At 39.0% G+C, this 15,500-nt stretch overlaps 1 protein-coding gene across 2 annotated transcripts in view; it reads right to left on the bottom strand.

Moving 5' to 3' along the window:
• sema6a (sema domain, transmembrane domain (TM), and cytoplasmic domain, (semaphorin) 6A) overlaps nucleotides 1-15,500 on the bottom strand; it is a 145,192-nt gene that overhangs the window by 6,664 nt on the left and 123,028 nt on the right. The window contains exon 18 of one of the 2 annotated variants that reach the window (XM_008418244.3): nucleotides 13,962-14,117. The exons of the other annotated variant lie outside the window; for it this stretch is intronic. Within the exon in view, the coding sequence (XP_008416466.1) occupies nucleotides 13,962-14,117 (156 nt within the window). The remainder of the gene's footprint in view (nucleotides 1-13,961; nucleotides 14,118-15,500) is intronic. 2 annotated transcript variants of the gene reach the window in all.

Raw genomic sequence — 15,500 nt, 5'->3', positions numbered from 1 at the left:
AACTGAAAAATGTGTGCATAAAAAAACCTCAATTTTAAGCCTTGGTGACTTCTTTGAATAAAATAATTTTTTAACATAACTTTTTATGAATAACTATACTCAAATTAAAAAATTGAACCTTCCAGAATTTTTCAGTGGAATTTTATTCTAATCAGATTTATTTTAAGGTATTCTGTATATATACATAGATATACATCTATGTATATATACATGGATATATACATATATGTATATAGACATATCATAAAATGTGGAGCGACTTTATGCAAACGTATCCACTCAGCAATTGTTCTCCAAGGAAACCCGAATCCTAAACAGTTTTGTGCCATTACTGAACCATACACTGTGTTTCTTGTTGATGTAGAGCAGAGCTTCACCAAGAAAACACAAACCAAACAGACGTTTCTGGTTTCCCCAGTAGCAGCGTGTTAGAGGAGTGCAGCCGGATCGTTCTCTGGTGCCAACAAAAAGCCGTGGAGACGGATCGAGTTGAGCAGCACAAAACAACTCTAAGACATTACTCTTTTTAAGCTGGACCAATTTCTTTTACCTTTTTTAAAATGGGCACCAACTTAATGTTTTTTTTTTTCGGTATAAATTTACTTTACACTGCTGAAAATAGAACAGGTTTTAAAGACGGTGTCAATTAATTCTTAGGGGAATTTGTGCCTTTAAAAAGGAGCTTTACGTGTCTGCTGAGGTTGGAATATTTGAAGTATTACATACATGTTTTAGTAATGTAGCATTACTTAGTACATATTGCGATGATGCATTGATCAGTCGTTGATTGAAGTTACCAAGTATTATCCAGCTCTTAAGGTAATTTGTTCAATTAAATCAATGGTGTTGGAGAAAGTTTAGTCAGAAAAAAAAGACATTTAGGAGTGCGAGTCCCAGGGAGCAGGACTTGGAGACACAGATACAGGCTTAGTTAAAGCTGTGGTATTTCCTGCAGCTTTCCAGGTTGCAGTGATCTGCTTGAGAGATATATATGATGCACAGTGGAGTTTGAGAAATCTGTTTTCACTCCACGGACAGTGATATATGCCGTACTATTGGACAAGGAGTGAAGTACACACCTGCATCAAGGCTATTGAATGTGCCGCGGCTGCTCTTTCTGTGATGAAGCCAACCTGCTCTGTCCTCCGTCCGCAGTAACCGATCTGTGCCTTCTGCCACTCAACTGCGGACATGTAATAAATCGTTTTGCGCTGGACTTCGATGTTCAACCCCAGATGTCTACGTTTGTGAATAGACTGGAGTTTCTTTTCTGTAACTGATCAATCATCCATCTTCCAGATATTTTGAGATAAAGAAAAATTAGATACATTTTCCTTTATAATCTTTGTTTTCATAAAGACTGTGAACATAAAGACAGTTGCATGTGAACAACTAAGATCAATAAATATGTAACATCCTCTAAAAAATAGTTTTAAAGCATATTAAGGTAAATTTGGTGTTTGATCTGTAAAGATAGGCAGTGAGATATTTGTGGATTTTAGCTTTTCTCAGTTGGTTGTGGTTCCTAACCTATTTGAACATAATATTTTAGAATGGCCCAGTCAAAGTCCTTCTTTGAATCTAATAGAAAATGTGTGGACAAAGCTAAAGATTAGGCTGATGTCACGGAGGTCATCCAACCTCATAGACCTGAAGCTCATTACTCGAGGTAAATTGGTAGAATACCATCAGAAATATGCAAAAAGCTGGTTAGAAAATAATAATAGTTTTATTGCTGTAATTTCATTGACTTTTGAATAAGATGATACATTTTTTAAAATAAAAATGTAAGTAATGTTTCTGATGTTTCTGATGGGCGACAATGGACTGTCTCATCCCTTTTTGCAAAGAAACATTACCTCTAAATCTACTGCTGGAATGCACTTTTCTAATTTTGGCCTTGACTGTATATTAAGGTTTAAAAAAGTGAGTGGAAAGGTAAATAAACACCCAATCCACACATATTTAAGTTGCATCCATGATGCACGTTAGTCGTTTTTAGTGTCTCTGCTAGTTTTTCTGTTGAAGTCGAAGCCAGTAGCTCCTGAAGAAGCTAATTAGTAAATGCATCTCAAAAGTTGACATCCGATAAACACCTAATTTCACTAAATTTGTTTTGAGTGAGCATATTTTGCTTCGTTTAAACTGGAAATCGTTCTTCAAATTTTTACTCCAACAAAGTATGATGTAATCTCTGCTTATGTGTGCATTTCTGTCTGTTGATTCTCCCAGTTCTGCTCAAGCTGTAGGAATTCACTTTGTCAAATGGCATTTAATGTTGAGTTAAAAATAATATATATTTGAATTAATTAGGCTGGATCGTTGAGTTGATTAAAGGTTTTATCTGCTTTTTTACCTACCTATAGTACTTCTAATATCGGCATCATGAGTTTCAATATCAGTTTAGTTTTAAGAAAAGTACCTCAAGCCAAGCTGGACGCAGTAATGCTTTGAAACCCGAACGTGGTCGAGTATTTCTGTTTGTTGTCTTTTGCTCGGCTGTGTCAGAATATCCTCTGTGTCTCCTCAGCGAGACGCAACACAGACGCACAGAGACGGCCTGATAATCTGTTCTCATGAAACTGAAATCCAGACTCTGTTAAACCAACATCCATAATCCTCACTTACTGCAGACATACTTCATTAGTCCCCCAACGTGACTTTAAAAGCTGTTTTCAAGGCTGAAATCAATCACTGAGAAATACTTCAGTCTGTGTTTGAACTTTAAAGTTCAACCTGGATAAGTAAGAAAAAACGTTTTGTCTGATTATCGCAAACTGAAACTTCTGATTTATCAGGAGAAAGCTGACGACATGCAGATTTTCCATCTTTCGTTCGGAGTCAAACTAAAGAGGTTAAAACTTCTTTTTTTGACGGAAGGGATGTTCCTGGCTCTATGGATGGTGTGAGGAGTGATGAGCCTTATCTGCTGTGAGGCGTTGGGGTTTGACAAGTGTTTCGCTGAGAACCCGTGTGACCAAATGGCCTGTCTGTGGGGTGAAACATCTGCTTCCCTTCTCATGCATTAACATCTGAGTCAGAAAAAGATACCTCTCTTCACTGCCATATCTCATTTTGTTGACTTTCTGCTCTCGTATCTTTTTTTTCTTTTATGGTTTTCAACAACTTTTGACTTCCTTGAGCTTCCTTGACTGTTTTCTCTTGCAGTGTAAAGTTTCTGCATGGAAAGAGTTCTCCGCTGTGGAAACGGGGAAGGCTGTAATTACAACCATGTGCTCTTCGTGAGTTATCATCTTTTGGCAGAAAGGAAAGGATAGTGGTCGCAGTGGTGATGGGCGCCTTATGAGAGCAGTTGGGGTGAATATTTCTGCTAACAAAGAAGCGATGCAGGAAAAATTCAAGGCTCACTCGAGGCAAGAAACCTCGGAAATCTCCAGAAGCCAACTGGAAAATGAAAGTGGGAGCCTAAACATACAGCTTGGCCCAATCTATCAGGTCCTTTAATCCTTGTTAAAAGCAAATAGGTCATTCATCTCTGTCCTTCTCAGAATATTATTGTTAGTTACTTAAGCTGGGATCTTGGATTTTACTTAAAATGTTCTTTCACCAGCTCAAAAACATGCTAGTTGAGTTTAATGGAGACACTGAAATGCTGGTTGGCGTAAATGTGAATGAGGGTCTCATAGTATTTTAATTGGTCACAACCACAAATTTCAATTATTTTTATGTGATTGGCAAACACAACCTAGCTCAAAGCTGGAAAAAAAAAGTTTCTGTTTGCAAATTTGTTTTCTGTAAATAATGCAAAACAGAGATGCATTTTTCTCGGCCCACTGAATTAAACTGCTGGCAGAAAAGTGTCTTCAGTATCTACCCAATATTTAGAAGATGGAGATGAAACTGGAATTCAGTTTTTGGACTACATGCCAAATGGTGTGCAGTCCATTTGGCATGTAGTTGATATTGTGAACACACTGTGAAACAAGGTGGTGGAAGCATCATGCTGTGGGGATACTTTTCCTCCCCAGCAGAAACAACTGGTCAGAGATGATGTTGACAGAGTGGTGGTGAACACAAATGCCTGTCAAACTTTTAAGATTTTATTTGTAAAGAAATTTGCAATACAGCACATTTATTTTGGTGGTTGCAAACGGACAAAATATTGATAGATTTAAGTAGTATAAATCATTTTTCAGGGTCTCTTAGAGGGACTGGTGACCTGTTCAAGGTATGCCCCACCCCTTGCACACTGACCACTGGAGAAATGGCCTCATCACCCTGCAAGGAGTACGAATGTGTAGGAAAAGTAGAGACAGATTGGACAAGGAGTTATGCATCCTTGTAAACTTTAGACTTAAATATTTCTCATTAGTTTTTCATCCAACAAGCAAAGTCTTATTGATCCTGCCCAATACGTGGGACTCTGTTTGGAAAATCTGTACTTTGCTTTTGTTTTTACTTCTTTCTGCTCCTCTAATAATCCCTTACCTCTTCTGAAAGCTTACAGTAACACAAAAACACAATTTCAAGGCCTTGGGTAAAACAAAAATAAGGGAAAAAAGGTGAAACTTTAAAAGGTTCTATCTTTCTCTGGAGTTGTTTCACTCACATCAAAGCCAGAGAAGTTGCTGCAGAAGACGCCTCAGCTGTCTCACTCAAATCACATGACTTCAGGCTTTTGAATCTAGGTGGCAACGCGTCTCTCTTTTCCCCCTTGCACTCAGTGATGCTCGGAAAACTTTTCAAAACTGATACAACTTGACCTTCGAGTTTCAAAGTTCTGCTAAAACCCACAGAAACCCTCTAGCCTCATCCTGACCCACAATCTTCTGGCTTTAAAACTTGCTACTTCCCCCAGATGAATTGCAAAGCATGCGGCGGCTCGACGCTTCTCTGTGTGTGATTTAGTTTTAATTTCACTCTGCCTCGGGTCTCGAGATTCCGATATTAAACACACAGCTCTGATGCTCCGATACGTCTTCATGTCAAAACAGACTGGGTCCGCAGCTGTTGTAAATCAGAAAAAAATGTAATCTGCTGTGACTGGAACATGCGAATCCTCTCTATCTCTATCTGTCCAACACACACAGAGGGGGCGCGTACGCTCTTTTAATCTCCTCACAGGCACAGTCTGCCTTAAGCCCACAGAGCCTGTCTTTGTGTTGGTGTTGGGGAAACTTCAAAGGCGGTTAAACATCACAGAGGGGTTTTGTAGCGGGCCCTAACCTTTTGACTACTGTGTGTAACACAAAGACGCGGTATGAGGAATGATGGAACCTCTATCAAACTCAACTGGGCTCACTCGTGTCATGTGCTGAAAAACAGTGCAGCCGACCCTAATTATGGGAGCAGACATCTTAAATTATAATCAGTGTTTTTTATTGCTGTTTGCAGCAGATTAGTAAAATGTAGGTATCTGACATAAAAAAGACCTCTGGAGCCATGTCACTCTTCCTTTATGAATGAGAATGCAGAGGCAGAGGACCTTTTCAAAAAATTGAAAGGAAGGAGTGAGCACTTTTACTTTCCACAAAGATCTTTTGTGCAAGAAAAGTTGGTTGTTTTTTTAAAAGCAAATACATGAAGAGGGCAGATTTTTCTTCTTACCACAATTTGACGAAACATTTTTAATGTTGGCTGTAAGAGAAGGATCAACCTAAAGCTCAAGGATAGGACTGCAACAAAGTAGCAAACTGCAAGTGTTTGTGAGCATAAAGTGTCTCGGGTAAGAAAATGTCTTTTAGATGGGTTTTTACTTTTTATTTTTCCCCCTGAAAGGACAAATGTCTGCTGACATCCATGAATGGCTTTATGTAAGTACATCAGTAACTACCATTACTTGCATATAATATTTAGCTTCAGCTGGGACTTTTTGGTGTGAGCCAAATAGTTGATAGATTTTCTGTCAATATCTTTATAGCTCTTCCAACTACCACATGTATGATGACAGCTTTAAGAGACCAAATGTGTGCAGCTGTATCAACCACACATTATGTGTAAAAGTGAGACTTTCAGCTGCTCAAATGTTTTATACAACCATAGCTAATATAAAATATTCTGTTTTCAAGAATTGATGCAGGTTTGTGCATGTTGCTGACAATGCTGGTCAGAACTGGAGCACAAATTTCAGCTTTGGGCTGAATAATCCTTTTTTATGCCAATATATTCAGCCTCCAAGCTTTTGCATTCATGTAGCATTTGTTTTAATTTCCTTCTCCTCACTGGATAAATCACCACTTACATTTCAACTTTATAAGCTTACAATTGATTTGAACTTTCCTGCTTTTGTTTTGGATGGCACTGTGTTAATCATTGATGTTTGAATATGGTGTTCTATTTTCTCCACTTTACAAATGCCAATTTTAACTGTGAGCTATAAGCTCCCTACCAGATTTTTTAATTGATTATATTATTATATAAGAGGTTCATGCTGCCCGTACTGCAGGGAGTTCTGCAGGAGAACTTTCTGTTTAAGACAAGCTTTGCTTTGCGTGTTTTCCAAAAAAAGGACACTGGTTATTAGACGGTGACAGCATTTATGAAAATCCCTTTGATCCTCCTCGCTGCTTGGATATTATCCCATTAAGTCTTGTGTATGTTTGTGTTCAAGAGGCACTTGCATTAACGGTATTATTCAATATTAAAGCCTTCATCAGACAATTCAGAGTTGCAGCAAAGCATACTGATTAGCTAGTCAAGATATAATTAAATCTCTAATTATATCATTCTGCACCTCAGGTATTAAAAGTGATGTACTAACCTTGTAGCCAATTTCCTGCATGAAGACTGTGATATTTAATAGTCACAGTACATCGGGGTAATTCAAATATCCATGGGAACAATCATAAACTGCTGTTTGATTTCTTAAACTGACACTGCTAAAGATTAAGGACTGAGTTGTTACTGTATAGGGCTTAGGATGGGATACGTAAATGAAATTATAGAGCTAATTATAACCAGAGTGCAGGAATATCACATATTGGCATATTGAACACAGAGTTGGCAGAAAGAGTTTTACTCAAACTATTGAATTCTTAAAACAAGACAAAAAAAGGTGGGAAAGTAATTAACATTGATTCCTGATGTTGACCTGCTTAAGTGTATTTTATTATGCCATAATTACAAATAAATATTTTAATGAACAGGAATAAAACCACCAGAGAACAAACAGTGAGCTTGTATTTTATTGAGTAGTATGCTCTGATAAATATAATTAAAATGAGTGTTATGTAAAACAAAAACTGACATCTGAAAGTGGATGAGAAATTTGTGAGGTCAAAAGAAAGACCAGTCATGGTTTGACTGATTTTTGTTTTCTTTTTTTTTGCTTTTTTTGTTGCGTCCAGCAAAGGCAAAAGCTCTTCTGGTGCAACCAAAACATGAAAGCTGTAAATGTGTGTAGAAAACAGAGGCGGCCTTAAAGAACAATGAGCTAATCAGCCGAGGAAATTATGGCTTGTGGGTTGATGTCAGTCAAGGAAGTGCGTAAATGCTGCGGGAAAAAACATACGGCCCATTGTCTTTATAATGACTCGGAATGAGCTGCAAATAATTTCTCGGCTGCACAAAAGCTTGAACACGCTTTAGCTGAAAGGAGATGCAAAATAAAGCTCAAGTAACACAACGGCAACTGTTTTAGAGCAGAAGGGATTTTAGTTTTACAGTTGGATCTTTTAACTCATTCATGTTTCTTTGAAACACTGGATTTTATTTATTTTTTCTTTCTTAAAGGGCCATTACACCAACCTTTAGCCTAAATCCCACCACAGCTTTTTTTTATACAGGATTAGAGTAAATCCAATCATTCAGCTAGTGGGACATCACCCACTAGGCACAATAATGCTGAAAAGACAGAAAAACTGACACTGTCTACCAAGGTATTTTCTGTTTTTCCTACCATTTTCTGTACCTCAGAGAATGGTAAACTTTGCTCAGACTAACCTGTGTGGTACTAGGTTTGAACCTGAGCACCACAGCTAAATCAAAATGCATTGATTTGCAGCCATGTGATTGGCCGATTCACTATTTGTGCTAACAAGCAGTTGAGAAATTAAAACAAAACTACATCAGTTGGAAAATACAATTAGATTTTGATTTCTTTGCTGTAGTGTTCTTTTACCAACTTAAACATGTAATGTTATATATTCACACTGCATCCTAAATGACAGTGGGGAGGTTTTCCTTCTAATTCTGTTTCCCACAGAATGAGATGAAGAGAAATCGGAGACACATTGACAAGAAACAAAAAGAAAAAGTGCTCCATCGCCGTCTACACGAGGTCACAGTCCCTTTCTATCATCGCAGCCTCACGTTGGCACACAAGTGTCAGAGAGATACCTGCAGCTGAAAATAGCCCTTGCAGAGCAGCTGTCAGTTGACAGGTCGTATTACTGTGAAATCCGAGCATGGAGGGAAATCATAAATTACATTAGCTCTTGATAAGCGCATCTGATCAAAAACATTGTGCTTTTTACTCGGTAAAAGCAAGGTTCTTTTCTGATTATATTTGCAGAATATAAATGGAAACTGATACCGTCCAAGAGCTTATATTTTCTACATAAACCTATATTTTAAGAGATGCTTGTCTCACATGTTATCAGAAACAAATATCTTAGTTGAATGAAAATCATTTCAAATATTAAAGGGTAGGAATCCTTTTGAGCGTAACGTTACATAAAGGCAAATATCAATAAAAAAATCCCCCGTACTCTATCATAATTTAGAGATTAACTAATTTATAACCACCACAATGAATTATCTTTGAACTGATAACTGTAATCCAGGTTATGGTCTTTCTTTCAAATTAGGGATGCACAATTTTATCGGCATGGTATCGGTTGATATGAGATGTAATATGTAATATCGGACATCGGCCATTCCGTCAAAATAATTCACTGATATAAAAGATGTTTTTATATGACAAACCAGCGACAATAATGCCTGCAGTAAAGCGTCATAAGAAACTGTTAAGTATTAATCCACGACTGATGTGCTTTTCACTTGTTGCTCTTGAACAGGCAGAGTTTAGTTTTGTGAAGATTTACAAATTTGCAGTGTTTGAAAGCATATATCGTAAACAAATTTGACATTGAACATAAGTTGAAAGTGTTACATAATTTTCAGCCTCCCTTTTAGCATTTGCATTTGGTAGAGGGTCGATATAATGACAAAGACAATGTGGTATTGTAATTCATTCCACAGTAGAGAAAGCCATACAGTTTCAGTAAGTAGGTATATATAAAAAATATCAATATTGGTATTGCTTATCAGTCAAATGAGTTTTAGTATATTGGCATATCGGATATCGACCAAAAATCCAATATTGTGCATCCATTCTTCAAAGAAAGATATTTTTGAAGAGTAGTGTAGCCTAGACTGACTCAAATTCTCTGTCACTACACAAACAAAAGGAGAAACAGAGAAAAGCTATTGACCACTCTGCAGCTGTAATATCTCAGCAGATTTTATATCACCTCAGATTCTCCTCTCCTCTATTTCATCTCCTTGCATCTCTTCCCTTTATCCTCCACATAACCTTCAGTGCAACATTATTGTTCTATTCTCTTTAATAAATCTTCATCACGTGACCCTCCATTCGTTCATCCCCAAAGTCTCTTTCCTTGAAGTCTCTTTCCATCCCCCTACTTTCCTTCCACCTCACCAATAATGAACCCATAAATTGGAGCAACACAGCAGTGGTTACAGGTCGAGGTTGGGGGTGGGGGAAAGGGTGGATGTAACGGAGGGGTAGGAAGAGAAGAACCAGGCTCGACAGAGAAGAGGCGACAGGTATCTGAGAGGAAATGGAGCTAAGGAGAGGCAGGGAATGGATTCATTCCTGCAGATAGGAGAACTGATATGACATCAGCTGCCGAAGAGACAGACTGCAATGGGAAAAACAGTCGAGAAGGTGCCGAGATGGAGGAGAAAGACAGGGACAGGGCAAAGAGGCTCTGTAAAATTGGTCTGGGAATTAATTTGCACCAGGTAAGGTATAGCCTTGGAACATGCCAGCCTAGTCAGATCAGAGGTCCTGTGGAAGGGAGACTGATCACAATGGCAGCAGATGGTGGAAGGAGGAATAGGCTGCTGATGGCTTATGGGGGAGGTGATGGAAGGAAAGGCAAGATATGTGCTACAGAATAACATATACAATCCCATGAGAAGTATTTTCCACATTCCAGATGTCCTTTTTTTTTTCTTTTGCATTCCACTTATGTTTCAGATCATAAAACAATATCAGACTTGAATAAACTGATTCAATACAAAATGCAGGTTTCAAATTATAATTTAGTTTTTTTTTTTTTAAGAGATGAAAGCCTTCCAAACCAACAATTTAAGAGTTTTAAACTTCAGGCAGTCATTAGGCCTGGATGTGGCTAGTAAAATTAATCAGCACATCTCCTGACCAAGCCAGAGGTTGGCTCGGATAGATTTCTTTTCCTAAAAAAATGAAATCATCATTTGAAAAATGCGTGTTTTTGTCAAAATCAGTTTGATGATCTGAAACATACATGTGATAAAAAAGGAAAAAAGAAGAAATCTGTTAGGGGGTACATACTTTTTCACAGAATCTTAGCAGCGAGAGATGAGGCCTGGCTAGACGCACACAAAGCTCAAATGTACTGTGAAACACGAGCAACAACACTGCTACTGCAGCGGCCCCACTGGAATGCCAAACAATGGTGCTGCTGGGTGTCGAATATAATCATTTGTCTGTGAATCATCACTTTGCAGCATTACTAATTACTCCGGTGGGGTTGGACTAATACATATTGGCAGCACTGTAGTATTCATTAGCAGATAAGATTTCTGTCTCAGCTGCAAATGAAAAATTTAAGGGGTAATTTTAATTTCTTTTACATCATAAACAAGCTTGCAAATGACTTTGGATATGAGATAATATATTTTAGCTGAAGCATAAACTCCAGATTGATGGTGCTGCTGAATGTTGATTCCTCATTTCGGCTGCATAAATTTATCTAAGTCATTAAAATGTAGATGAAATGACTTATTTGCTTGGTTTCAGACTCTATGATCATTTCTCATATGTGTACACCATTTTCCACCTTTACGTTTTCACAGTACAGTTGACACCTGAAGCCAGCGATGCTTAGAAACGACAGGAAGGAAGAAGAGGCTGGATGGGTGGAGCGGGAAATGAGTACTGTTGGCTGTGGTGCTCAATTTGCCATGCTGAAAGAGCGTTAAGCTGTATGGAGGCAAAACTGTGCTTAATACCATCAAAGCAATCAACACAGTGGAAAAAAAGCAAATATATAAATAGCAAAAAAGAGGTAGTCTCAAACCAAGCCATGCAAAAACATCAAGAACTGCTCACATAAAGAAAAAATAAAAGGCAAATCTCATCAAAGCTGACGTTTAGAGAAAAAGGAAAAAGAAAAGTCTGCAGAGCTGAAATTGAACCAATAAACGGTGAAACAAGCTGCAAAGGTGTCCCATAAAAATAATAATAATAATAATAATAATAATAATAATAATAATAATAATAATAATAATAATAATAATAATAATAATAATAATAATACAGAAAAAAACAGCAGAAAGCATTGTTTTGACATATGAAGCCACGTTGCCATTACCTGAGAGTAAAACTCCCAACATTCCCCCTCGAAATGAATCTAAACCCTTGCAGGTAATTTGGGTGTAAGATGAATTTTAGCTTTTGTTGAGCCAAGTAATTCTGCATCTGCTCAGGTAAAGGCAACTGGAGGCACGGCAGCATGTTGTGATGCTGGCTGTAGGCATGCTGTCTGAAGTCTCTGCCACCATTGTGCTTGGATCTACCTACTGGTGCCTTTGCTGCTTCCAGCTGCCTCTGCTGTGTTTTCTCCATAGACAGGAAACGCAGAAATTCCTACCGCAGAACCAAATTAAGCTTTATAAACTAGGAGATGGCGTGATTTCTCTCTAGTCCTAGATTATGGCTCTCATGCGGAGAACCCTCACATCTGATTCGCATCGCCAAATACTTTTGAACTCGTTTGAGGGTATTTTTTTCCGCACAGGAACAATCGGCCTATCAGTCCTGCTTGTCAACAGTTGAATTCTTCAAAGACTTTTACAAGCCTGTGAATGAAATGGCTTCCTGTGTTCTCGTTCAGGTTGTATTCACTCCCCAGAAGGCTGAAGACGCCACAAATCTCTGTGTGAAACGAAAGCTTCCAATCTGAGCTCAACAGCTGCTTTCTTATTGCTATGCCTGTTTTTACACTTACAGCATTTTCGCTATTGAAGGATCCGCCTCTAATAATTAGAGGCGGATTAAAGTTAATTGAAGTTTAAAGTTTTCATAACCTCTCAATTTTTTCAGATTTTGTCAGGATTTGTATAATGTATCAATGCTAATCAGTACATTTTGGTGAAGTAGAAGAAACGTGACATAGTTTTCAGAATTAAAAAAAATAAAACTCTGACCAAATTCCCTGACCAAATCTCCACAGCATGATTCTTCCACTATCATGTTTCACCACCGCTAATTTCCTACCAGACACAGCATTTTCTGTTCAGGCCAGATAAATTCAGTTTGGTCTCATCCTTTAGCCACATGTTTGGTTTAACCCCTTCACCACTTCTTATGTCTTTCCTTCAACCGTTTCATTTTGCTGTGAGAGAATTATGAATAACTAAAAGTTGCTCTTTAGAGAGTCCTCAACCTGAGCTGTGGATGCGTTTAGCTCCTCTCGAGTCACTACAGACCAATTAGCTTTGATTGATGCTTTCCTTGTCCAGCCTGTCAGTTCGTCGTCATGTTTTGATAAGTTACTGAATTATTTTAGTAAATATTCAAAGCCGGGGATGTTGTTTTATAACCAAACCCTGTTGAAGCTGATCTGCAACATCATTCATTGATTGCTGTTTGTTCACAGGACAGCTGGACTCATACTGACATTCTTAATTTCTTATTAAATGATTTCTTGAGATATTTGGTTGCAGTTTTATTCATGGCTATCAAAGAAAAGGGCTACAAATAATTCCATAGTGTAGTTTTCGTATATATTTTTCCAGGTATAAAATTAAAAACTCCATTTTCATCCATTTAACTGTCACGTCCTTTGACTTATGTTGGTCAATCACATAAAATCCATATAAAATGTCTGGAAATGTTCAGTAGGTTTGAATAAGTTGGCAAGGGACTCTATTATTTTATTATCAATTAACTTTTATAGCCTATATTTTTAACAATGTTGAAGCTGGTTCTAATTGCAGAACCATGAACAAGTGACGTGTTGCTTTAATAGGGTGTGTTATACGTCGGTCTGTCCCATCATAATGAACTGGCGGCTCTCCAGAGACCTTTAAATTCCCTCCTTCGATTGGTCCCTAGCCTCCTCCTCCTCTATCCTTTTCTCAGTGACTCATTTATCCGACGAGCTGCCCTTGAGGCGGCACAGCATTAGGCAGGTTGTTAACACAGGAGAAAAAAGGGCGTTCAATGTCATGTCACCGTGTCGCGAAGGATGGCACAGCCGGCAACCAGGCCATCTTCTCCAGGAAATAAATACATCGCCATCTTCCTTTTCAGAGTGTAATGGTCTGGATATTACATCTCCTATGGGACATTACAGTCCACAGATAATAAATCCACACTACTCTGCGTGTGTGTGTGTGTGTGGGGGGGCGGGGGGGGCGGGGGGGGGCGTGTGTGTGTGTGTGTGTGTATGTATTTGAGTATGCATCCTAATGAGCGCTGAGTGTGTAGGTGCACATGGGTGAACGTGTGTCATCTCGCTTGTTTGCTACTTTTCTGCAGCGGGTTTGTCGTGCACAGCATGAGGCAATTTGTCCCCTAGAGAGAAAACCATCCACCATCTATACACCGCGTCAGCTGGAAGCAGCAAGGCAGCCGTAAATCTCAATTACATAAACCTCCCCTACCCCCTTCCACTTTACATCCCCACCCTTCCCCCCTCATTAGCCTGTTGCCACAGGCGACTATGGACCAAACTGACTGATTTCTGTTACGTTCCAAGGCTTACCAGTGGCTTCGGGTTGAGTCTGAGAGGGCACCGCCACGTAAGGGTCCTCCCCTTTGTCTGAACTCATAGGGGGGTCCTTCCGCCCCAGGGGCCCCTCGGCTGCCTCGGGGAGGGCCGAGGTGGGAAGTGAAAGGGAGTGGTGATGGTGGTGGTGGCCTGTCGGACACAGCACAGGTTAACTTCTGCTCAGAGCAAACAGGACCAAGCTCCAGTGCACACAGGCACAGACAGACCAGCTAGACTGTTCACACACACGCACGCACATATATACACACACATTCAGTCCTCGGATGAATAAATACACACTCAGACAGTTGCTGGGCTGTGTGAGGGTTAACAAGGTGTTTCCCTTGTGACCCTCGGCAGCTCATTACCAATTACATGTGTGTTTCTAAGGATTGACACGTTTCCTCTTCCTGTCATTTCCCTGCATCTCTATCGTCTCCCCCTGTCCTGCTCCGATTGACATGTCAGATCTCTTCTGGGTCTGTCAGATGATAATTTCTCCACTGTAACCACAGGGTGCCCCGCTGCCATATGTAGGACAAAAGACAAACTTTCTCCTCACTGGTCCTGTTGAGGATTCTGCCTGCAACTGCTTTCTAACCACAAAGGAGCCTTTGACTCAGAACATTTTCTCCCTGCTGTTTTTTTGTATACTTTTGTTCATTTCAAGGTTTTGATCAGTTTTGTACCTGTGAAGTTAAATGTGCAGAGCTACAAAACTGATCCGGAACTTGGAGTAAACTTCTTGAACTTGCAGAGTAACACAGATTCAGCGCTTTGTAAAATCAATCACACCTCTTAAAGTGATATGTTTCCTATGTGTCTGGAGTTTATGTGATAAATCCACACAAAATATATTAAAATTGGGAATAATACATTGTCTTCAACTAAAAATAAAAATCTATAAAAAAATCCATAGAGAAGTGATATATTCAGAGTTGACGGGAAAATAGATGGAGTTAAATTCAGATCAATACTGGAAGAAAACTTGGTATGTCTTGATGTCTCCCTAGTTCAACCGATTCAAATTTCTAAATGACCGATAAACCATTTGTTTGCTCAAGGTATGTTGAACATGCTGGACCCTGGCCCTTGAAGACCGAAATTGGGCAACTCTGGTTCAGATGGAAGCATGTTGGTGTGTTAGAATGGCCTAGTCAAAGTATAAGCCAGAAGTCAACTGACAATATGTAACAAAGCTTGACAACTGCTGCTCAAGGGTTCATCCAAACTGCTTTACTAATAAGAACGGGTGAACATGTTCATCTGTAAATGCAAATATATTTGTAATAAATGGTGGTTTCATAAAGCACTGAATCAGAGGAGGTGAATACAAATGCACTCCACATTTTAGATTTTACTTTGTCAAAAAATTTGAAAACCATCAGTCATTTCCCTTCCACTCTACGTGTTTGTCCATCTCAACAAACCTCAGTGAAATAGAAATGTGAGCTGTGGATGTGAACCCACTGTGAGCTCCTCTGTGGGTGATGGATCGTGCGTATCTCTCTCCTGTTTACATTCAGACATTGC

This window comes from Poecilia reticulata, chromosome 9, assembly GCF_904066995.2.
Source record: "Poecilia reticulata chromosome 9, P_reticulata-male-v2, whole genome shotgun sequence".
NCBI classification, from domain to species: Eukaryota; Metazoa; Chordata; class Actinopteri; order Cyprinodontiformes; family Poeciliidae; genus Poecilia; species Poecilia reticulata.
Note: the sequence above shows the minus strand (reverse complement) of the source record. Positions and strands in the feature narration are given on the sequence as shown.